General features: G+C 40.6%; 1 protein-coding gene across 3 annotated transcripts; it reads right to left on the reverse strand.

Annotated features, from left to right (window-relative positions):
• Nucleotides 1-312: 312 nt before the first annotated feature.
• On the reverse strand, nucleotides 313-25,170 carry LOC128585997 (guanylate-binding protein 4-like). 3 transcript variants are annotated; one of them, XM_053591460.1, is made up of 12 exons: nucleotides 24,910-25,170; nucleotides 19,395-19,456; nucleotides 18,578-18,773; nucleotides 10,861-10,988; nucleotides 8,849-8,958; nucleotides 8,462-8,658; nucleotides 6,547-6,792; nucleotides 3,716-3,996; nucleotides 2,299-2,511; nucleotides 1,875-1,977; nucleotides 1,319-1,512; nucleotides 313-588 (listed from the first exon to the last, which is right to left on the reverse strand). In XM_053591460.1, the coding sequence occupies exons 3-12, from the start codon at nucleotides 18,765-18,767 to the stop codon at nucleotides 367-369; spliced, it is 1,884 nt and encodes a 627-aa protein (XP_053447435.1). In that variant the 5' UTR covers nucleotides 18,768-18,773; nucleotides 19,395-19,456; nucleotides 24,910-25,170; the 3' UTR covers nucleotides 313-366. The 3 variants fall into 3 exon arrangements, with proteins under 3 accessions (XP_053447435.1, XP_053447434.1, XP_053447436.1); XM_053591459.1 differs by lacking the exon at nucleotides 19,395-19,456 and having other exon boundaries at nucleotides 24,910-25,169; XM_053591461.1 differs by lacking the exons at nucleotides 18,578-18,773; nucleotides 19,395-19,456 and having other exon boundaries at nucleotides 24,910-25,169.
• Nucleotides 25,171-25,767: the final 597 nt, after the last annotated feature.

Below are 25,767 nucleotides of genomic sequence, written 5' to 3' on the forward strand. Positions count from 1 at the left end.
TCTCAGTGAGTTGCAACAGCTAATTACAACTGAAATCATCTCTGGGACTATCTTATAAATTGGAAGCCAAACTTATAAGTTTCTTCACCAACCATTAGACTTTTGCTTTACTTAAATCTTTCTGTGAATAATTTTGCTATCTTCTAATATATTCCCCATTTTGGTAAATTATTAATTCAATCAAAATTAAGTTTGATTTGTGTGAATCTCAGGTCCTGATATTCTTTCTTAATTGCTTATTATTGTTAGACTATCCTTGAATGAAACTGCTATGACATATACACTGAAAAAATGAGCAACGATGTTATCCAGTTATAACAAAGAAACTTTATTTTATAATTTCCTTGCGAGGAATATTCAGCCTATTCATTTAGTAAATGGGGACAAAATTTTCATCCCTAAACCAAGTAGCTTAGCAGGTACAGGTAGGGCTGCAATAAAAATGTCGGCCGCTGTATCGAGGATCCTCGAAAACACTGAGGGTTTTTCCTTCTCAGTTCTTTCCATCTCTTCTTTTAGTTGGCTTATCTCTTTCTTTAACTCCTCAGCTTGCTTCTTAGCTCCTTCATTAAGCATTTTTTCTTGGAGCTGTAAAGGAGGAATAATCCACTTTTGAGAATCCCCAATTTGTAAGAGTCAGAGTTTTGTACCTGACATTTTATTACTTAAGCCTGTGTGTATTTTGCTGACAACTTACGACTCTTTGATGAGTATGTCCAAAATTTCCAGATGATTGGACATGAGCAGTAGGAGCGTCTATGGCTTGTACCTTTGTGACATTGCCTTACTGGAAGGAGGAGAGGAGTTTTCCTCCCATACAAGGAATGCGCTTTGAGAGGGATGCAGCTTTCATTCTAACTAATGCTCAGTTACTCCGAGGAGCAGGGCCAGGCTCCTCTCACAGATACTGGGAACTGCTGACCCTGGATACAATGCTACAGGTTGGGACAAAGAATGCATGTTACTCTCATATGGGCTGGATCAGGTAGAAATGGAAACATGAAGCAATTTCACAGCTTTCAGCATGCCTCATTTCACATCAGGCCAAACCTGCTACCTTCAGATCAGATGGATCTAATTCAGGTCTCTCTGATGGGGGTGTCGGGAATCTGAAGGACCTGTAGACTAAACCTGTTCACTGGGGCATGGTGAGAGCATCCTACAGTCTCCACACCCAGCAGCTAGCACCCTGGGATGTCCCGTGTGCTCTCCAAGGGCTAACGCTACAGAAGGTGCTGGAGTCTGCAGACTTACAGGCTTCCCGAGGAACCAGTCCCCCCGCCCCCACCCAGCGTCGTTAGGCTTCGTCCAGACTCACCTGCAGCTTGTGCTCCAGCATCCTTTCGTGCTCTCTCACCAGGTCTGCCTGTTCCCTCTCCATCTTCTCTTTAAGTTGGGCCATGTTTTCTCGGAAGCTTCTCTCCTGAGCCTGCATCTTCTGCTCCAGCTCCTCCTGTTTCTGTCTTTGCACCAACACTTCCTGCTCAGCTGCCTCCCTCATGGCCTGTTCCGCTGTTTCACGAAGATTTTACAGAGGAAAGAAAATTATAGTCAGGCCTGAGTTCTACCTGCCTGAGTTCTAGCCTCCTGAGCTCAGAGACCAAATGACTTTTAAAAACCCAGAGAGGTAGACGATCGGGAATATCTGAATTCTCCACCAGCCACGTCAGACAGAGCGTGTTTCAGACTACAAAGGAAAGGAAGTGACTGGCCAGATGTGAAGCCCCAACTCTCCTTGTGGCTGTAAGATTTAGCAGAGCACGTGTTCTCTAGCAGGATGAAGCTTCTGGTGTCAGGAAGATCCTTCTGTCCGACCAGGCAGAGGGCACTGCAGGAACCTGCCCACCCAGTGAGAGCTGAGCCCTGCCCCTCACCTGCTACGGCCTTCTCTCCAGCAGCGAGGGCTTTGTCTGCCTGCAGGATGGATTGCTCTGTAACCACCTGCTGCTGCAAGAAGTTCTGGAGAACCTCGTTTGCCTGAGGAACCAAGAAGGAGTAAGATCGGTGAGGCTGCAAAGATATTGTCTTCTAATGAGGAAAGTAATGTTCTACAAAATTAAGTATGGAAATGCTGTATCCTCCTTAGGATCCCACAGTGTTTTGTCCTTCCCCAGCCCGAACAAGAGGTCTGAGTTCTTTATGGAGACATGAGGACCCTCGCCAGCAGTCCCCTTCCCAGGTATCCTTGTGTTCTGCCTTCATTCCACAAATGGCGCTGTGGTCTTAGACTTCCAGAAGGGGCAACAAAGACCCTCTGACTATCCTCTGGTGTCCATCCCCCTGGCCCCTACTCCTCACCTTAACTCCTTTCCTGGGCACTAGCTCATAGTCCCGCTCAACTTTTTTCTTTGCTTCTAAGTAGAGCTTGTGTCCTCCAGGAACAGAGAAAGTTCCTCTCGAAACACTTTCCATCAGGGGCTCCGAAAGATGCTTAAGCTCAGCCTGGCAATATTTGACAGATGCCTCTTCATTCTGCAGCACAAATTCTTCCTTCCTTTTCTCTATGGCTACCTGCCAGAAAAATGTAGGGAAATGGAATAGAAAGAAGCTGTTTGAAGGGAAAGTCCACGTGTGATCCTTTTAGAGGAGACAGTCTCATGGTCTTACACTGGACTGGGATGTGGGTCACAGAATACTTAATTCCATCCCAGGTCTGATCATCTCTGTGCATGACTTCTGAAAAGTCACTTAATTCCTCTGGGAATTCCTCTGTAATTCTCTTAATTACACCCAATATCTGTAAAATTATAAGGTGACAGATAAACTCTACTATTCAATGAGCTATAGAATGATTATCAGGGAGGCAGTATCCAAATAGGAGCAATAGGAAGCTGAATTATTGCTAGAAGTAAAATTTCCAAGGAAATCATAGATTGCTATGGATAAATATATATACATGGCAAATTAATTCCCCAGTAAAGGAGTTAAGTCTATTCTGAACAGAGTATGAAGCATCTGTGCATTCTTTCAATAGAGGTTGGACTATGTGAGGATTTAAGAAAAAAAATTATTTTGCTTTTTTTCACTATAATTTTATAGTCCAGCTGGATTTCATCATTATGAAGATTGTTTGAGCCCAAGAGTTGGAGGTTTCTGTATGAGCTTAGGCTGACACCATGGCATTCTACCTTAGATGACTGAGACTCTGTCTTTAATTAATTAAGTAAATAAGTTGCTAAACTTATGGTAAATTGCTTTGAAGCAATAATAAAAATGACCTTCTTTTAGAAAAAGTGTAATCTGTAGCTCAAAAAGCCCTTTCATTGGCAGGAACCCAGGTTCCTTCAATTCTATGAAACCTACTCATATTTACTTGCACTTTCTTATGAAAGACAGAACACAACTATAGCCCAGGATGAAGGAGAGAAATGGAGTGGGAAGGGAAGGGAGGGGGAAGGTTTGATAGAGGGAGGATAAAAAGCGGGACCACACCTATGGAGCATATGACAATGGGTACAAGTCAAATCTGTCAAGTGTAGAACATAAATGTCTTAATACAATAATCAAGTAAATGAGGTGAAAGCTATATTGATTGATTTGATCTAATTACGCCAGATTGTATAAAAAAAATCAACACATTGTACCCCACATATGCATTAATGTATTCATGATCTATGTGTATTTGACTTAATAAAAAAAAAGGGAATATGAAGTATGGGGTCACAGAGGTCAAGTTTAGGCATCACTCATGAGGGCCAGAATATACTAAAAGTACCACGAGCTGTTTGTGGAATTCCCGTGTGTCGTCCTTGAAGGAGTGCGCCATGAAGACTGCAATGGCCTCCCTCTCGCAGGCCGCGTGCGCGTCCAGCAGCTCCTGGAGCGTGTCCGTGGGGAGCCGCACTCGCTGCGCCATCTGCTGGCTGTAGTGGTCGGCTGCCCTCTGCACAGCTGCTGCGTTCTCACGCTGGGCCAGCGTTGTCACTGCATTCTCCAGACAAGGCACTGCTCCGCTGTTGATGGCATCCACGTAGGTCACCACCAGCGTCCCCAGCCCTGAATGGCATACATTTAGGGAACAAATAGAAAGTTATACTTAACTTTTTATCAAATTTTAAGAATCACATTCTAAAAATTACAAAATCTTTATTTACATTTTCTCCTCTTCCTCCCCCTGCTCTTCCTTTTTCATGTTGCTTTATGAATCCAGCTGTTTATAGTAACACAACTGCTTTTCCAATTCACTATTTCTTTTATGGCTCTTGAATTCACCCCATTACAAAATTAAATTATTCACTGCAAAATATAGCAAAACCTCTGTAAATTGAATACCCCAAGGGACTGTTACAAACTGGTCAATATACAGAGGTGGTCAACAGAAGAAATTAGCCCTAATATATGTATAGGTGGTGCATGTTCAGTCTATGAAAATTGGGTCAACTTGAAGTGGTCAATGTCAGGACATGGTCAACTATGGGGGTTCTACTATATATATTTAAGTTTCCTGGAAAAAATAATTTCCCATCTGAACAAAATATAAGTAAATGTATTAAACAAGGGAATTGTATTACATAATGTATGAGTCCTACTTCCAAATAAAAATTCAAGTCCCATTATAAGAAATATCATAAGGAATTTGAAGACAAGAGCATAGAGTATTGAAACAAGCTTGGTCATGTCAGCATAAGATCTGGGTGAATGCACAGGTCTCATGTCAGGACACCATTCCTGTTCTTAGTGATGTTTAAGTTTGTTTCTCAAACTCTCAATGAGCTTTCATGAGACTCATGGCCTTCTATTTATTTTCTGACTGATGTAAGTGTATAAAATGTCTTCTCTTCACTGAGAAACATTCATCCTGTAGGATGTCTCCTCATCGAGCAAATTTCTCTCCTGACAACAGTTTGTGCTTACAATACCCATGTATTAAGTTCATGAGATGTATTAGGCCTCAATAAATACCCACAAGGAAACTTTAATTAAGAAATATGCATTTAATTCTTAGAAATAAAAATAAATCTAGACTCATCACTTTGCCAGACTTTAGGTGTACAGTGATCAGAACAGCTGGCATTGGCACAAAAATACAGACAGAGATCTATAGAACAGAGGGGTAAACCTAGAGATGAAACCAGCCTCAAGCATACACTCAGGAAAAGAATCCCTGTTTAATAAATGGTGCTGGGAGAACTGGTTAGCCACACATAAAAGATTGACACTTACAAAAATTGACTCATGATGGATAAAAGATTTAAATCTAAAAGAAGAAAAGATAAAACCTGTAGAAGTAAGTGTGGGAAAAACTCTTCAGGATATTGGCCTGGGAAAAAAATTTATGAAGAAGACCCTATTGGCAATCATAGCAACAACAAAAATAAATAAATAGGACATGATCAAGTTAAAAAGCTTCTGCACATCTAAGGGTACAACGATTAAAGCAAATAGCCTTCAGAATGGGAGAAGATATTTTCACCTTATGAATCTCACAAAGGGATAATAATCAGAATCTATAGTGAACTCAAAGTAATCAACAAGAAAATAGCAAACAATCCCATTTATAACTGGGCAAGAGACATAAACAGAACCTTCTCCCAAGAAGACACAATGGCGAACAAACACATGAAAAAATGCCTACCATCCCTAATAATCAGAGAAATGAAAACTAAAACCACCCTGAGACATCACCTACCACCAGTGAGAATAGCCGGCATCAGAAAATCCCAAAGCTGCAGATGCTCCCATGGGTGTGGAGAGAAGGGAAGACTTATATATAGTTGGGGGGACTAAAAATTAATACATCCTTTTTGGAAAGATATATGGAGAATCCTCAAAGAGCTAAAAGAAAGACCTTCCATTTGACCCTGCAATCCCAATATTGGGTATCTACCCAGAAGAAAAAAAGTTATTTTGCCATAAAGGCATTTGCACTAGAATGTTTATGGCACCTCAATTCACAACCGCCAAGATGTGGAAACAACCCAAGGGCCCATCAGCTCATGAATAAATAAATAAACTGTGGTATCTGAGTAACACAGAATACTATTCAGCCATAAAGAAAGACGGAGAGTTTACATGTCCTGTGTTTACCTGGAAGGATCTGGAGAACATCGTCCTCAGTAAAGTCTCACAAGAATGGAAAAGCACGTATACAAAGTACTCAATACTAATAGGAAACCAACAGACAAGCAACTATACGTCCTCACAAGAGAAAAACACAATTAAATTCAAGTAGGGGGAGAAGGAAGGAGAGAGGCAGTTTGGTAAACTACTGTCTAATGGGTACAACATTGGGATAAAAGGCCCACCTACTGGGTGAAGGGCTCAACTACAACTTGGACTTTAACAAATGCAAACAATGTAACCTAAATGTCTGATTCTAATCTGAAATTTTTAAAAATGAACATTAAAAATGTGATTAAACTTTCTTCACACAATAAAGAAATCAAAAAAGAACAGAAATGTGCATTTGCATGTGTGGCATGAAGATCTGCTTCTCCACATCTTTATTCAGAAGTAAACAAAATTATTGACCAACCCACAGAGGCATCCCAGCTTCATCTCACACACTGGACCACAGAGTCCAGCTGTGGGTAGAAAGAGACTCACGGTTCCCGGTGACAGTGATACCCTCTCTCAGATTCTTCGTCTTTGCGTGGGTGAAGATGTAAGAACAGAAATTTTCTGATTGCACCTGGAAATTCCTTTGTAGTTGGTCTTCTGGCACTTCTTCCAGATGAAGTAAATCTTTTGTGTTACTGGTAGGCCGGTCAAAGACAAAGCACTTCCGTTTGGGAAAGAAACGCCTGATACACTCTCTAGGCATGTTGGAATTGTGGATTTTGGGGTTGTTGCCTGCGGAATTATAAAAAGAGTGCCCGGTCAAGAACAAACTCTAGGCAAGGGTCAGTGCTGAGGACTGTTCCAAAGATCACTGCATCAGTGCAGCTCTCTGCCATGTAAATCTACTTTTATCCAATCATACAAAATAGCTTGATTCTAATCCTCTCCAACTACTGTTGTACAGGGTGAGAAGCAATAATGTACTAAAAAAGGAGGCACAGATGACAACTAAAAAACTTATGGTTGGATTCCTCAGTCTTTGAATGGTGGCTTTGAATAGACTATTTCTTAAATGTTTTTGAGTGATTGATTAATCACACATTTGTCAGAAATACATTTCTGATATGACAGTCCCACGTTAGAAATGGAATCTGGGGCTTAAAGCAAACTAATGCTATAAGATGATGTTGGAAATGATCTCATGAGATGGACAGAAGATACCCATGTTAGTAATGAAAAATGGATCAAAATCAGAGTCAAAAAATTATGAACACCATAAATATGGCGGTTTTTTTGTTGGTTGGTTTTTTGAGACAGACTCTCACTATGCCACCCTCAGTAGAGTGCCATGGTGTCACAGCTCACAGCAATCTCCAACTCTTGAGCTTAAGCGATTCTCTTGCCTCAGCCTCCCAAGTAGCTGGAACTACAAGCGTCTGCCACACCGTCCGGCTATTTTTTTGATGCAGTTGTCATTGTTGTTTAGCTGGCCCAGGCCAGATTTGAACCTGCCAGCCCCGGTGTGCGTAGCCAGCGCCCCAGCCAATGAGCTATAGGCACCAAGCCAACACCATAAATATGTTAAGAGAATCCTTTAGCGGTAAAGTCTAGAGTAAAGTTAATCTAAATGGAATTTGGAGAATTCTTCATTTTTCTCACTTTTCTATGTCAGAATATATTGGATTTGACATTGTTGTCCAGAGGGATTCTGTGTCCTATATCATCTTTTCTGAATAAAGGCTTGTTGAAAGGATGAATAAATGAATGAACAAAAATTGATTCCAGATTGTCATCAGTTATCTACTCCACTAAATGTAATCCATGTAATAACTTTATGATAGATTGACAACAGATTGTATAAGGCTGTAGAAAGAAGGTGATAATACAGAAATGAAAAAGGTAGGATTTGACAGTCTCATTGGAAGCACATATAAGTGTCATTTTACTTATTTTGGAATCATTTAGTGCATAAATATCCTTTTCCCTGAGAACTTAACTATCCAGACTGGTAAGATATACTGAGTAAAATGTATTTTCAAAATTTTGTCATTTCATTTCTTATGATTCTGTGTTTACCAACATACAAACAGATGAACCGTTTTTTTTCCACATTGAGTAAGAGGAACACTAGACGTAATAAGTAACATAAATATGTGAGTCTTAAGACATGAAAGTAGTGATGGCAATGCTGAAGTGGTTCTTTCATGATGCTGACTGTTCTAAAATTATTTGAAATAACATTAAGTCCTAAATTTCCTCAGTAAATTTAAATGCCAGCTTCTGGAAATTTTCAAGTGGTAATGACTACTAAAACCCCAACCAGCTGTCCATCACCAATAACCATTACCATGGGCCTCACACCAGTCTTCTGCAAACACTGATGTAAGCTGCTGAATGACTGGGCTTATTTGATCCCACCCCTGCTACTGAAACTTCCCCTCCCCAGGCCACCATCCAATACCTGGAATCAGCTTCAAGGCGTTCTCCAGGTACTCATCTTCTGTGATGACACGTTCATTTAACTTCAGCTCCAAAGCAAAATCCCGTACAGTCCAAACAAAGTCTGGAAAAAAACTTACAAACTCAGCGGCACTCCCTGCTCCATCAGTTCCTGGGGAGGATTTTGCCTTGATTAGCTCTGTTAGTTCAGTCACGTAGCTGGAGTCTTAGCTAAGGAACGAGAAGCACCCTACACAACAATCTCCACACTGCCCCTACACACAAAGTTCACAAATGTTGCCTTTACCCTGTGTCCTTTCTTCCTCAACAAGGACAATGGAGTCTCAGCCAAGAAGACCCAGTGTCAATTTCCATTCCAATAAACTCAGTGAACATTTTGGAAGGATACTGCAGCTGCTCCAGGGCCTGGTGGTTGATGGTGTTCATGCTGTTGTAGACAAAGGTGCTGCTCAGAAGCACAGCCAGGGCGAAGATCCATGAATCATTCTTAGGGTCACCCTAAAATGCATGTTTCATAAAAGGATTTAGGAGACTACTCTTCATTCATTCATATGGTTGTTCATTCACACGTCAGCTGTGCTGTAGCTGAGTAACAGAGAAAACTGGAGAGCCTCATGCAGAAGAATGAAACTGGGTCCCTGTCTCTCATCATATACAAAAAATAACTCACGGTGAATTAAAGACTTAAAGGTAAGGTAAGAAACTATTAAAATATGGGAAGGAAACCTGGAGGAACTATCCTTGACACTTGCCTAGGTAAAGAATTTATGGCTTAGACTTTAGAAACCAATGATACCAAAACAAAAATAAATGGGGCTTAAATAAACTTAAAAGTTTGGACAGCAAATTAATTATTGAACAGAGTTAACAGACATCCTGTAGCAGTGATTTTCAACTGGTGTGCTGTGAGAGGATCTTAGGTATGCCATGAAAATTTTTAAGATGATTTTTGTTTTTTGGGGTTTTTTTATTTTATTATTTTTTTATTAATATTAAATCATATGTGTGTAGATTAATGCCATCATGGGGCACCATACACTGGTTTTATAAACAGTTTGACACATTTTCATCACCCTGGTTAACATAGCCTTCCTGGCATTTTCTTAGTTATTGTGTTAAGACAATTATATTCTACATTTACTAAGTTTCACATGTAAATTAAATTATTTTCAAAAGAAGTTCAAAAGTCAGTAAGAATATTATTCTTTTTTTCTCTCTCTCTCTCTCCCTTTTTTTTTTTTTTTTTGATCAACGTAATTTAAGTGTGCCATGGAAGTTTCCCTCTAGGTTTAAGTATGCTGTGAGGTAAAAAAAAAAGGTTGAAAAACACTGTCCTATTGAATGGGAGAAAATCCTTGAAAACTATACATCTGAAAATGACTAATATTCAGAAACTATGAAGAACTTAAATCAGCAAAAAAACAAATAATCCCATTAAAAAATAGACAAAAGACATGAAGAGACTTTTTCAAAAGAAGATAAACAAATAACCAATAAGCATTTGAAAACATGCTGGACATTATTGGTCATCAGGGAAATGCAAATCAAAACCCAATGAGATACTGCCTTACTCCTTTCAGAATGGCCACTATTACAAAGCGGACAAACAACAGATGTTGGCGTGAATGCAGTGAAAAGAGAGTTCTCAACCTTTCCTGGTAAAAATATAAATTAGTACAACCTCTCTGAAAAATAGTGATTTTCAAAACCTAAAAATAGATGTACCATTACTGGGGATCTACCAAAAGGAAAAAGTCATTTTATTAAAAAGACATTTGAACCCATTTATCACAGGACAATAAACAATTACATGTACATGGAATCAACCTAAGTGTCCATCAACTGACATTTGGGTTAAAAAGTGGTATAAACTCACAAACACACACATACGTACAGCATGGAATACTACTCAGAAATGAAAAATAATTGAATAGTACATTTTGCAGCAACGTGGATGAAACTGGAGGCCATTATCCTGAGTGAAGTAATCCAGGAACAGAAAAACTAAATACCACATGTTCTCACTCAAAAGTGGGAGCTGAGCAATGGGCATGCATGACAGATTGACTTAAATACTGGTGACTCACAAGAGGGGGAGAGTAGGAGGGAGTAAAGGATAAAAAAATCACCTGTTGAGTATGATGTACAGAGCTATTCAGGTGACGGATACAAAAAGTTCCCATTAAATTCTCCACTATACAATTCTGACTTGTAATAAAAAAAATTTTATCTCTACATCTATTAAAATAAAATTAAATACACACACACACACACACACACACACACATAAGACAAGGATTTTGAAGCCACAATATGATCTTCAGTATTTGAAAAGCAGGTTTAAAAGTCCAAGAAAAATATAGGAGAACCATCATGAGCAGAGAAGATTCTCTGCCTTACCTTTTCCACATCGCCCAGGCCCTCGGTGTCCAGAAGGACCAGGGTGTGGTTCGGCTTGGAAGGGTGGGGGACACACCACATCCAGATGCCTTTGGTCTCAGACCTTACCGTGGAGCCCAAAGGGAAGCCTGCAGGAAAGGGAAGAAACAACAGTGACTGCAGGCAGACCAGGGGACACAGAGTTTACATTGGTTAAACTTGTAGAAAAGTAAATGCCAGGTGGGGGAAAGGGTTGCTTCAATTTCAGCAAAAATAATCAATCCAATCTTCATATATATATATATACACATATATATACATACGCTTAGGAATTCCTCAAATTTGTGTTCTTTCTTAACCTTGTTTAGTAGACTGAGATTGCTGCTAAGCTGCTGAGTAAGAGAGGAAGTGAGACTTTAAGGGCTAAAATAGCTGCATGGTTTTTAAAGACAGGATCACTTAACAGAACCACAGGCAGATCGTCTTAAAAGTGAATGAGAACCAAAAGAGACAGCCTGGTAGGGATAAAAAATATATCACAAAATAGGAAATACAAATTGAGAATAAATCTGTGAAAAGATGCATAAACTTATTTATAGTGAAATAAATAACCTTGAACTCTATAAGTACAGATCCACAAAAGTTACTAAAATGTTACTAAATTTTTGTAGGATTCTCAATTCTCAATTTTTCAGAATTCTCAGTTACTGCTTATAAGTATGTAAATTGCACATAAAGTTTCAAAAGCTCCCCAGACTGAGCCGCTGAGCTGGATGGAGCTAATAGTGTTCGGCTGTGGGCCATAGGGAGCCATTTTGAGAGAACTGCCCTGGCAAGCTCCACCCTCAGGGTCACAGAGCAAGGATCGGGTGGGAGCTAGTAACCTAGTGACTGAGCAGCCTAAGGACAGGGACTGAGCTGCCTTACAGCCTTAACCCTCAGTGGCAGAGTGAGACTGGTTTTGGCACACTGGAGCCTCGAGCTGTTGCCCTGGGTAGAGTGCCGTGGCGTCACAGCTCATAGCAACCTCAAACACCTGGGCTTGGTGCTGCCCGGACCTCCATACGAGCTGTGCCTGCCGGGCCTCCGCATGCCCTGACCAGGAACTGCGGGAGCCACGGAACCCTGTTTCCTCCCTCCTGTACTCTCCCTGCCTCCACACCAGCCTGCTCGTCTGGCCAGGGACTCTGGTAACCACGTGCCCTATGGAGTCCTCCCTGCCTCTGTGCAGAGCCCTTCTCCTGGCCAGAGACTGCTGGAGCCTTGGGCTCTCTGTGCCAAAGTCACTGGGCACCAGGTACTCCCAGAACTGTGTACACCACCTCCCACCCTGTTGCTGGATCCGGGTGTGTCACACTGCAGAGCTGCCTCCACAACCAGAACTCCCTGGCTGGGCAGCCCGAGAGGAACTACACAGGGTCACTCCCTACAAAGAGCCAGCAATAATAGCTGGGGTATAATCTTGGAGAGACACCACCCCAACTCTGAGGACGGCCAGAGGCAATGGAGAAAAACAATCATGAGGTAAAATCAACAGAAAAACTCTGGCAATATGAATAATCAGAGTAGATCAACTCCCCCAAGGAAGAATGGGGCAGACACAGCACAAGATCCCATGCACAAACAAATAGCTGAGATGTCAGAAATCGAATTCAGAATCTGGATAGCAAATAAGATCAAATTAGAATTCCAAGCAGTAACCCAAAAGATATCTCAAGAATTCAACAAATTCAAAGAACAAATGACCAAAGATTTTGAAACCTTGAGACAAGAAGTTGCAGCCCTCAAAGATCTGAGAAACACAGTAGAAACCCTCAGTAACAGAATGGAGCAAGCAGAAGAAAGGATTTCTGACATTGAAGACAAAGCTTTCGTACGCTCCCAAACTCTCGAAGAGGAAGAGAAATGGAGGGCAAAAACAGATCACTCTCTCAGAGAACTCTGGGATAATTAGAAGAAAACCAATATTCATCTGATAGGGATCCCCAAAAGCGATGAAGTGGCTTCACAAGGCACAGAGTCTCTTCTCCATGAGATTATGAAGGAGAACTTTCCAGACATGCCAAAAGATTCTGAAATTCAGATAGCAGACAGTTTCAGAACTCCAGCACGACTCAACCCAAATAAGACATCCCCCAGACACATCATAATCAATTTCACTAAAGTTAATATGAAGGAGAAAATTCTGAAAGCAGTCAGACGAAAGAAAACCATCACCTACAAGTGCAAGAATACTAGAATAACTGCAGATCTCTCTGCTGAAACCTTTCAAGCTAGAAGAGGATGGTCATTGATTTTTAATCTCCTAAAACAAAATAACTTTCAACCCAGGATCCTGTACCCAGCTAAACTGAGTTTCATTTATGACAGAGAAATTAAATACTTCAATGACATTCTGAAGAAATTTGCCATAACTAAACCAACTCCCCAGGATATTCTCAGACCTATCCTCCATAAAGACCAGCGTAATCCTCCACCACAAAAGTAAACCCACCCAGAAAATGTTGATCAAATTCCAACTTCCACAGTCACAAAAGGTTTAAAAATGTCCACCAGACTTTCGAAAGGCTTATCAATATTCTCAATTAATGTGAATGGTTTAAATTGTCCTCTAAACAGGCACAGGTTGGCTGACTAAATGCAAAAACTCAAGCCAGATATCTGCTGCATACAAGAATTGCATCTTACATTAAAAGACAAATATAGACTCGAGGTGAAGGGATGGTCATCTATACTCCAGGCAAATGGAAAGCAGAAAAAAAGCAGGTGTTACAATCCTTTTTGCAGACACAATAGGGTTTTAAACAACTGAAACAAGGAAGGATAGGGATGGACACTTCATATTTGTTAAAGGTAATACTCAATATGATGAGATTTCAATTATTAACATTTATGCACCCAACCAGAACACATCTCAATTTATAAGAGGAACTCTAACAGACGTGAGCAACTTGATTTCCTCTAGTTCCATAGTAGTTGGAGATTTTAACACCCCTTTAGCAGTGCTGGATAGAGCCTCCAAAAAGAAGCTAAGCAAAGAAATTTTAGATTTAAACTCAACCATTCAACATCTGGACTCAACAGATATCTACAGAACATTTCATCCCAACAAAACTGAATACACATTCTTCTCATCAGCCCACAGAACATACTGCAAAATCAACCACATCTTAGGCCACAAATCTAACCTCAGCAAATTTTAAAAAATAGAAATTATTCCTTGCATCTTCTCAGACCATCATGGAATAAAAGTTGAACTCAATAACAACTGGAACCTGCAAAAACATGGAAGCTAAACAACCTTATGCTGAAGGATACATGGGTTATAGACGAGATTAAAAAGGAAATCACCAAATTTTTGGAACAAAACAACAATCAAGACATGAATTACCAGAACCCCTGGGATACTGCAAGGGGAAATTTATAGCACTGCAAACCTTCGTCAAGAAAACGGAAAGAGAGGAAGTTAATAACTGAATGGGACATCTCAAGCAACTGGAGAAGGAAGAACATTCCAACACCAAACCCAGTAGAAGAAAAGAAATAACCAAAAATCAGAGCAGAATTAAATGAAATTGAAAAAAAAAGAATTATACAACAGATCAATAAATCCAAAAGTTGGTTTTTTGAAAAGATCAATAAAATAGATAAACCTTTGGACAACCTAACCAGGAAAAAAAGAGTAAAAGCTCTAATTTCATCAATTAGAAATGGTAACGATGAAATAACAACAGACCCCTCAGAAATTCAAAAAATCCTTAACGAATACTACAAGAAACTCTACTTTCAGAAATATGAAAATCTGAAAGAAATCGGCCAATACCTGGAAGTACACCACCTACCAAGACTTAGCCAGAATAAAGTGGAAGTGTTGAACAGGACTATATCAAGTTCTGAAATGGTATCAACTATACAAAATCTCCCTAAAAAGGAAAGCCCAGGACCAGATGGCTTTACGTCAGAATTCTACCAAACCTTTAAAGAAGAACTAGTACCTATACTACTAAACCTCTTCCAAAATATAGAAAGAGAAGGAATATTACCCAACACATTCTATGAAGCAAACATCACCTTGATCCCTAAACCAGGGAAAGACCCAACAAGAAAAGAAAATTATAGACCAATATCACTAATGAATATTGATGCTAAAATACTCAATAAGATCCTAACAAACAGAATCCAACAACACATCAAAAAAATTATACACCACAACCAAGTGGGCTTTATCCCAGGGTCTCAAGGCTGGTTCAATATACGTAAATCTATAAATGTAATTCAGCTCATAAACAAACTAAAAAATAAGGACCATATGATTCTTTCAATTGATGCAGAAAAAGCTTTTGATGATATCCAGCATCCTTCATGATCAGAACACTTAAGAAAACTGGTATAGAAGGGACATTTCTTAAACTAATAGAGGCCATCTACAGCAAACCCACAGCCAATAGCGTATTGAATGGAGTTAAATTGAAATCATTTCCACTTAGATCAGGAACCAGGCAAGGTTGCCCATTGTCTCCATTGCTCTTTAACATTGTAATGGAAGTTTTAGCCATTGCAATTAAGGAAGAAAAGGCGATCAAGGGTATCCACATAGGGTCAGAAGAGATCAAACTTTCACTCTTCGCAGATGATATGATCGTATAGCTGCAAAACACTAGGGATTCTACTACAAAACTTTTAGAAGTGATCAAGGAATAGAGCAATATCTCAGGCTACAAAATCAACACCCATAAATCTGTAGCCTTTATATATACCAACAATAACCAAGCCAAAAAAAAAAACCAGTCAAGGACTCTATTCTTTTCACAGTAGTGCCAAAGAAGATGAAATATTTGGGAGTATACCTAACAAAGGATGTGAAAGATCTCTACAAAAAGAACTATGAAACTTTAAGAAAAGAAACAGCTGAAGATGTTAACAAATGGAAAAACATACCATGCTCATGGCTGGGAAGAATCAACATTGTTAAAATGTCTATACTACCCAAAGCAAGATATAATTTTAATGCAATTCCTATTAAAGCTCCATTGTCATATTTTTAAGATCTTGAAAAAATAATACTTCATTTTATATGGAATCAGAAAAAAACCTCAAATAGCCAAAACATTACTCAGCAATAAAAACACAGCAGGAGGAATCATGCTACCATACCTGAGCCTGTACTATAAATCGATAGTGATCAAAACAGCATGGTATTGGCACAAAAACAGAAAAGTAGATGTCTGGAACAGAATACAGAACCAACAGATGAATCCAGTTACTTACCGTTATTTGGTCTTTGACAAACCAATTAAAAACATTCAGTGGGGAAAAGATTCCCTATTTAACAAATGGTGCTGGGTGAACTGGCTGGCAACCTATAAAAGACTGAAACTGAACCCACACCTTTCACCATTAACTAAGATAGACTCTCACTGGATAAAAGATTTAAACTTAAGACATGAAACTATAAAAATACTTGAAGAAAGTGCAGGGAAAACTCTTGAAGGAATCGGCCTGTGTGAATATTTTATGAGGAGGACTCCCCAGGCAATTGAAGCAGTATCAAAAATACACTACTGGGACCTGATCAAACTAAAAAGCTTCTGCACAGCCAAGAACATAGTAAGTAAAGCAAGCAGACAGCCCTCAGAATGGGAAAAAATACATGCAGGTTATAACTCCAATAAAGGTCTAATAACCAGAATCCACAGAGAACTCAAACGTATCAGCAAGAAAAGAAAACGTGATCCCATCTCAGGGTGGGCAAGAGACTTGAAGAGAAACTTCTCTAAAGAAGACAGATGCACTATCTACAAACACATGAAAAAAAGCTCATCATCCTTAATCATCAGAGAAATGCAAATAAAAACTACTTTGAGATATCACCTAACCCCAGTAAGAGGAGCCCACTTAACAAAATCCCAAAACCAGAGATGTTGGCGTGGATGTGGAGAACAGGGCACACTTCTACACTGCTGGTGGGAATGCACACTAATACGTTCCTTCTGGAAGGATGTTTGGAGAATACTTAGAGACCTAAAAATAGACCTGCCATTTGATCCTATAATTCCTTTACTAGGTTTATACCCAGAAGACCAAAAATCACAATATAACAAAGACATCTGTACCAGAATGTTTATTGCAGCCCAATTCATAATTGCTAAGTCATGGAAGAAGCCCAAGTGCCCATTGACCCAGGAATGGACTGGCAAATTGTGGTACACGTATACCATGGAATATTAAGCAGCCCTAAAGAAAGATGGAGACTTTACCTCTTTCATGTTTACATAGATGGAGCTGGAACATATTCTTCTTAGCAAAGTATCTCAGGAATGGAAGAAAAAGTATCCAATGTACTCAGCCCTACTATGAAGCTAAATTATAGCTTTCACATGAAGGCTATAACCCAACTATAGCACAAGACTATGAGGAAAGGGCCAAGGAAGGGGAGGTTAGGGTGGAGGGAGGATAATGGGTGTGGCCACACCTATGGTGCGTCTTAGAATGGGTACAGGCGAAACTTACTAAAGGCAGAATACAAATGTCTACATACAATAACTAAGAAAATGCTTGAAGCATACGTTGAACAGTTTGATGAGAATATTTCAGATTGTATATGAAACCAGCACATTGTACCCCTTGATTGCACTAATGTACACAGCTATGATTTAACAATAAAAAACAGAAAAACAAACAAACAAAAAAGCTGTTTAATGCTAGCTGTTATAGGGTTGAAAAAACTCTCTGATCCAGAAATTTCACTTCTCAGCATAGTACGCAAGGGAATTTTTATACACTTTCATCAGGAGGGAAATCCAAGAATATTCACAACTGCGTTATTCATTAATGACAAAACCTGGAAATAATGCCAATGTTCATAAATGGCACATGAATCCTCCAACAGTGACATACTATCCAGCAGCAAAATGAATAACTTTCAGATGTATATGACAAGTAGAAGAACCTTACAAACTTCTTATTGAATAAAAGAAGCAAGGTACCCAAGAACATATAAAGTATAATTCCCCTTATATAAAATTTTAAAGGAAGAACCATTTTTAAGAAGTGAGAGTGGATGAAGTGCTCTGACTACCAAAATACAGGAGGACTCTAGTGAAGATGTGAGAGGGTTTGATTTTTGGCCTTTGGGTTGGTAATGTTTTATTTCTTGAAGTGACAAGTGATTACACAGGTGTATTCACTAGCTTTGTCTCACACGTATGGTATATGGACTCTTCTCCACGTGTTGTAGTTCACATACTAGAAAGACCAAATAGAGGAAGAGAAGGGGGCGTAATGTATCAAAATTTTATTATGATAAGGAACAAAAAAAAAAGGGACAGTAGCTAAATTTATGTATGAAATATACAAGGATCCATATTTATAAACAGGATGTATTAAATTACATTTGTGTGCTATTGGCAATGACAACGTACCTTGAACAAAAGTGGTGTAAGATAAAGAAAAGGAACCCCTGCAGCAGCTGAGCTCCTGAACAGGTGAGAGTGGATGGGATGGAGAAGACCAGAAGAGCAGATCCTTTGATAGGATTATTAGAATTATTCACTACTGAACAAGAGTGAGATTTTGTGGACATCTTGGGGTTCAGATTGTAAATTTGGCGGGGATAATTAGAAATTTTCTTCATAGGGAAGAGTCGTGCTCTTCTTTAAGATGACCATAGAGGAGGTGTGATCTGCTTGTGTTATCCCTGGTGATAAGGAAATAGCTCCTGCCCCAGGACCACACTCACCCCGCTTCTGTCCTGCAAGACGATTCATGAGATAGGATTTTCCTGTACGATATAGCCCCACGATGGCCACCACCACCACAGGCTGAGAAATGTTGTTCAGAATCTGTAATGCTTTTGGATTCACCATCATCTTCTCTTGTGAGTTTTCCACTAGACAAATGGGGGCCTTCATGGTGGAGTCAGATGCCATGGTACCCTGCAAACCCAGAAATACCACTCAGTAGAATGCAAGAGCCTGCAGTCATCTGCAGTGGTTACCCAAAGCACATGCCTATCAGCTTTCTGCTCGCAGAAGGTACACATCCATTTCCTGTGTTTTGTATGTTTCCTAAAGAAACATTATCTCATGATTCTAACAAAAACCCTAAAGAGCCTCACCCCAGGGATCTTAAAATGAATAGAAGGAGAACCTCAAGATACTAAAATTGGGGGACAAACAGAGTAGGACTGTGACATGGAGGAAATGAGGAGTTGTCAGAAAAGGTTTTGGCATTCCAAAGGAATTTGTTCTCTCCTTACTTTCAGAAATATTATTGAATACCTACCATGTGCCTGACACAGATCTGGGTGCTCAGTGTCAAGCACAAAATAATACAAATTTCTGCCTATTGGAGCTTCATTTATTATCTGGTGGGGGGACAAGTAACAAAGCAAATAAACAGAAACATTTATATATTTATACTAGAAAATGGTATTTCTCAGGAGAAAATACAGGGAATGGGTATAGAAAGTGTAGAGAGTTGAGTTTATATGAAGGGTAGTTCGTTAGGGAAGCTTCTCCGAGAAAGAGACAAAGCGAAAGTGAGCATTGATTGACCTTGATCAGGATAAACTTAGTGAACTGGTCAAAGCAGGAGCAGGCTGGATAGAGGAATGATCCTGAAAAAAAGAAAAAGATAAATGATGTAGCTCTCTCTTAAAACACAACAGGATAGATTTTTTTCGAGTACCTAGACAAATATATGGGTTCAGGATTTACTTTTCATAGCTAGAGAAAAAATTGTGTCTTATTCACAGGCTAATAGAGAAAACATCCCATAGCCAGGGTTTTATAGGGTTTCCCCAGATCTACCATGGTCCCTTGTCTATGAGTGACATTCTGCATGAAGGAGACATAGGGCAGTGAAAGAGCATTGAGAGTTCCTCTTTTTTCAACACAATATTCAGCAACATTCTCATGTTTCCATCCTCTACTAGCGGTGTGAGCCTTGGGAAGATTGTTAATTTCTCTCTGCCTCAGTTTTATCTTTTGTAAAATGGAATAACTATTGGTCATTAACAGTAGCAAATATCTCAGAATAATGCTCTTAAAATCTTGCCTGGTTGGCTCAGCGCCTGTAGCTTAGCGGCTAGGGCACCTGCCATGTACATCAGGATGGCGGGTTTGAACACAGCCCGGGCCTGCCAAACAACAATGACAACAACAACAAAGATAGCCAGGTGTTGTGATGGGCACCTGTAGTCTCAGCTACTTGGGAGGCAGAAGCAAGAGATCCCTTAAGCCCAAGAGTTTGAGGTTGCTGTGAGCTGACACGACAGCACTCTATCGAGGGCAACATAGTGAGATTCTGTCAAAAAAAAAAAAAATCTTGCTGGTTCACAGTTTATCCTCTATGGCATTGCATAAAAGCTGAGCATCTAAGAAGCCAAGAAGCGTAATTTCTAAATGAAAGTGAGTTGACCTTGGACAGAAACAGTGACTTTGCTCACCAGGGTGCAAGTGAAGGACGTAGCTCATGAGGAGGATGAGCAGGCAGGAGCTGACCCAGTGGGAAGAGCTGGCAAGAGGGCACCGCACAGATGAGTCGGGGGAGACCCAGAGCTGTCCTGGGATGTCACAGCACAGTCCTGGAGTCAGACTGCTGGAATTCAAACCCTCAGTTCAGATTGCCTATTACCTGGGAGGCCTTGAAAATGGAATTTACCTCTGCAAACCTGAGGTTATAAGTATTTGCTTATCAGTGTTATAGGTAAGCAATAATGAGTGCCTGATTCATTACTATAATGCCGATAAAAAGTAAACCCTCAATAAGTATTTTAAATTTTAAGATTAATATCCAGTTTCTACATTGAATAGGCAGTGCGTGCATGTGCAGGGGGTGTTGTTTGGTTTTCATTTTGTTTTAGTTTGTTGTTTATTTATGGAGAGACAGAGTCTCACTCTGTTGTCCGGACTAGAGAGTCCAGTCTCATCATAGCTTACTGAAATCTCTACCTCCTGGATTTAAGCCATTTGCCTGCCTTGCCTTCCTGTATAGCTGAGACTACAGGTAGGTGTCACCACACTTGACTAATTTTTCTGTTTTTGGAGTGACCTTGTCTTGCTGTCCTGCTCAGGCTGGTTTTGAACTTCTGGCTTCAAGCAACCCATCTTCCACCTTAGCCTCCCAAAGTGCTGGTTCTGCATGAAGGTCTAATGCAGAAGTGCTGGGACTACAGGCATGAGCCACACTTGATGGCAGTGTGTTAGAATGTGTCAGTATGTTCTGTGAGGTGCCAGATTACCAAGAAATAGAAACTATCAGAAATTTCTATGTCAGAAAACTCGTGACTTTGTTTTTTTACCAGACTTCCTTTATAGACTCTCACTTCTATTTCTGTAAGTTCTTGAAAGCAGGATTATGTGGGAATAGACGAATTCAAAAAGTTATGTTTGTTTGTGCAATGCAAAGCATAGTGAGGTCTCCACATCAATCAGCCACCCTTTCCAATCCAATTTTTCTGCCACCTGCATACTCCCCAACTCTTATTTATTTTGGGCAGGAAAGATGTTGGTGGTTTACTTGTAATTATCCTATAGTTTTAAAGGAGAAAAACAAATATCAACTCAACTTAAATGAGCTCAGTTTAGGTTACACAGAATAAAGTGGTTTTTTTTATTTTTGTTTATAATTTTTTTGAGTGTGATACTTCTTGAAGCAATGTCCAGGATGAAGTCAAAGTCCTGTTGCGTGTCTCACAGTAGAAAATGGTTTCTCTTTCCACCTTTCTCATTTCTTCTGCTGCAAACCAGGCAATCCTTGGCCGACTTTTTTTCATTTTGCATTATCAAATGCATCTTCCCATTTAGACTTCCATCAGTGTCAAAAGATGATGGTCTTCCTTTCTTAAATTTCTCTCCCTCACATTGCTCCCAAGCCCAGTGATTAGATTTCTCCTGTAAGAAAGGTGTGTCTGCACTTTTTCTCCATCTTATTCTAAGCCAATGAGTAAAGGATGTAAAAGTTCACAACCGCAACTTCCAATAGCCAAAAGAATAACTTTTTCCACCATTTGTAGGACCTCCTTATAAAGCTGTACCATGCCCAGAACTGATCAGCTCTGTCCTCTCTTCTCATAAACTTCGTGTATTATAAAATAAGTGCCAACTTTTCAAATCGAACAGGCTTTTCTTCCTGCAACCAGTGATGAACTGCGTTTGAGACCAAAGAAAGTCGTCAGCATTGCCACTAACCTCTTGTCATGCAATGAGAGGCACGTCATCTTCATATCACATTGATAGGCACATAATTCATATTCCTGAAGTTTCTTCTTTTTGAGATCACTTGGAAAACCCTTCCTAGAAGCCATAACTGTTACTGTCATATGTATTTTCATTTTATCCATTCCTGAGGAAGTCGAAGGCTTGTGTACACTGCACCCAAAGACATTGGAGTGGAACCGGAAAATCATTTTGTTGGATGAGGTCTAGCATAGGATTAAACCCACAATAAACAAGTAGAAAAAGACAGCTGTTTTTGTTGTAGGTAGGCAATCAATGGTCTTCAAAACTGAATGTTCATCTAGACATCTGGAGCAATAATTAAAAATGCCCGAACCCAGTGTGGAGCTCAGGCCTGTAATCCCAGCAATTAGGGAGGCCAAGACCGGAGGATTGATTAAAGCCAGACGTGGAAACCAGCCTGGACAACAGAGCTAGAATTGCCTCCCCAAAATCATATAAAATAAAAGTAGCCAGGTATGCTGGTGGGTGGCTGTTGTCCCAGCTACTGGAAGCTAAAGCAGGAGACCAGGAGTTTGAGTGAGCTGTGATAATATCACTGCACTCCAGCCTAGGCAACACAGAAAGTCCCTAACTTAAAGAAAGAAAGAAGAAATCCTGCAACCTTGTTTTTTCAACCAGTATGACACATTTTTTGGTTTCAGTTCTCGCATGGTTTAGACATTAAAACCACAGTATGATAAACAAACAGCATTAAACCTTCAAGTTATTTTAAACAGTTGATTAGTGAGAGTGAGACAGAAATTCCATACAAGGCAGCTTTGTGGCATCTTTGTGATGTTAAATGTAGCTCAAAGAAAAATAATCAAGAGTCAAACTTTTTTAAAAAATTATTTCAGATTAGTATGACAGCACAAATATTTAGGTTACATTGTTTGCGTTTCCGAAGCAAAGTTCAACTTGTTGTTGAGCCCTTCATCCAGGGGGTATGCTGCATACCCTTACACTGTGCACATTAAGTGAGAGGTCACTGATCCTCCTCCTTCCTCCCTTTCTTCCCCTCTTTCCCCCTGTCCCCCACGTGAATACACTTGTGATTTTCATTCATGTGAGCATGTAGTTTTTTTTCTATTGGTTTCATATAGAGTACATTGGATACTTGCTTTTCCATTCTTGTGTACTTTACTAAGAAGAAGGCGCCTCAGCTCCATCCAGGTAAACACAAGAGATGTAAAATCTCCACTTTTTGTAGCTGAATACTATTCCATGGTGTATATACACCACAGTTTGTTAATCCATTCATGGGTTGATGGGCATTTCAGTTGTTTACACATCTTGGCAGTCGTGAAGTAAGCTGCGATAAACATTCTAGAGCAAATGTTCTTGTGATAAAATGAGTTTTTTCTTCTGGATTAGATACCTAGAAATGGGACTGCAGAATCAAATGGAAGGTCTACTTTCAGCTCTTTAAGTATTCTCTATACTTCTTTCCACAGAGGAGGTATTAGTTTGCAATCCCTCCAGCAGTGTATGAATCTGACAAAGGACTGATAACTAGAATCTACAAAGAACTCAAATTAATCAAAAAGGGAGGCACCTGTGGCTCAGTGAGTAGGGCGCTGGCCCCATATACCAAGGGTGGTGGGTTCAAACCCAGCCCCGGCCAAACTGCAACAAAAAAATAGCTGGGCGTTGTGGCGGGTGCCTGTAGTCCCAGGTACTTGGGAGGCTGAGGCAAGAGAATCACCTTAAGCCCAAGAGCTGGAGGTTGCTGTGAGCTGTGACGCCACAGCACTCAAAGGGGGACAAAGTGAGACTCTGTCTCTAAAAAAAAAAAAGTCAAATCAATCAACAAGACAAGAGCAAACAATCCACTTTATAAGTGGAAAAGAGACTTGAAAGAAACTTATCTGAAGAAGAAAGAGGATAGCTAGAATCTACAGAAAACTCAATGGACAAGAAGAAAGGAAAATATTTATAAGTCTTTATAAGTGGGCAAGAGACTTGAACAGAAACTGAAGACAGACGAATGGTCAACAAACGTATCAAAAAATATCCATGTCCCTAATCATCAGAGACGTGCAAATCAAAGGTACCCTGAGATACCACCTAACCCCCATGGGAAGAGTCAGACTTTTAAGGATTGAAATTGCCCACTGTAAGGATCTCTTCAGTTCCTCCATTGTCCAGAAGGGGCAGCCAGGGAACGTCTGAGAAAGGAAAAGGGAGGAAACCCCCTTCCCGCCAGCAGCGCGCGAGTGCGGGAACTGGGCGGTGGTCCCTCCCCGGAGAAAGGACTTCAGCCGGGTTCAGCAGAGAAGGGTGGGATACCGGCTCTTTGCGGTAGCCCTGGGTGGATGTCCCAGCAGGAGCGGCTGACCGTAGGGACATCGCGCGCTGTCGGCTCGCAGCCACCTCTGGACGAAAAAACTGAGACTCTGAGACGTCTGGAGCATAGCCGGGTGTCGCAGAGAATCTGGCCACAGGCGCGGTCCTCCAGTCACCCCTGTCACCCCCTAGTGTGGCGTCTACATCCCCGTGCGGCGTCTCCCCTTGGGAATTCGTTCTTGGATGTTTGTTCGCCCAAATATAAACGAAAAGTCAACTTGGGGCCCGGCGCCCATAATACAGTGGTTACGGCGCCAGCCACATACACCCAGGCCTGCGGGTTCGAACCTGGCCCGGGCCAGCTGAACAACAATGACAACAACAACAACAAAAGCCGGGCGTTGTGGCGAGCGCCTACTGGGGAGGTTGAGGCAAGAGAATCGCTTAAGCCCAAGAGTTTTAGGTTGCTGTGAGCTGTGACGCTACAGCACTCTACCAAGGGCGACATAATGAGATTCTGTCTCCAAAAAAAAAAAGCAAGCAAGCTCGGGAGCGACCTTACCTGGCGGTGGCGCCGACTCAGCAGCCAGAGGACAAGTTCTCAGTTCTCAGCAGCCCTTGTCACTCCCCAGTTTTCTTCCTGAGTCAGCCTTTAAGAGCCTCAGGAAACCTGCTGTTCTCAGAACCTCAAAGCAGGCGGGGTGTTATATTGTCACCCGAAGGGCTGGAGTGAAGCAAACTGAAAGCGAAAGCGCAAGCGTTTGGGGGGAGGCGGCAGTAAACGACTGGGGTTTTTTATTTTATTTTTTTCATTTTCTCCCTCCCTCTTTCCCCCTTGTTTTGCTGAGGCAGAAGAGGTGGGAGAAAAGTGCGGGCTCCTCCTCACCGAGCTTCTGAAATCCGGGCTCGTCCCTCTTCCACCGTTGGCTCCAGCCCCCAAATGAACACAGAGCAGCAGCTGCGGGTGTAAACACAGGGCTCAGATTCAGGGGGTTGCAACAGCCGGTTCAGCAGGGTTAACTTAGGGAGCAGTGGGGGATTTTGCTTTACTTGTTCGCGTGCTTTCTGTCTCTCATCTCCTTTTGTAAGCTCTTTTTCATTAACTGTAAAAATACATAGGTGTGTTTTTGTGTCTATGTTACAAAGATTAAAATTGGAAGGAGATTTCTAACATGATTCCTAGAGTTCTAGCTTGGGTAACCAGTACATATTGTCAAAAGTGAGGGAAAGAAAAATATAAATATGGTTTTAGTACACACCGAATTTTTGAATTTCTTTAATTTCTGGTATACTCATAGGTCATTCTATAGAATTATGTATATTTGAATACCAGGGTGTCAGACTAGTAGAGTTTATCATGCTGGTTCCTATCATGCTGAATTAGGTGGGGGGATGGGCCCATCCACTTTCTCACCAATGT

The sequence above is a fragment of the Nycticebus coucang genome, chromosome 5 (assembly GCF_027406575.1).
Source record: "Nycticebus coucang isolate mNycCou1 chromosome 5, mNycCou1.pri, whole genome shotgun sequence".
Taxonomy (NCBI): domain Eukaryota; kingdom Metazoa; phylum Chordata; class Mammalia; order Primates; family Lorisidae; genus Nycticebus; species Nycticebus coucang.

Bases quoted from the DNA above. Each gene is read 5' to 3' on its own strand.
- LOC128585997 (XM_053591460.1), bottom strand. From the start codon at position 18,767: ATGGCATCTGACTCCACCATGAAGGCCCCCATTTGTCTAGTGGAAAAC. The intron at 1,978-2,298 runs GTGAGGAGTAGG...TTGGTTCCTCAG, and splicing joins TGCCCAGGAAAGGAGTTAAG to GCAAACGAGGTTCTCCAGAA. The intron at 1,513-1,874 runs GTGAGGGGCAGG...TTCGTGAAACAG, and splicing joins TGGAGAGAAGGCCGTAGCAG to CGGAACAGGCCATGAGGGAG.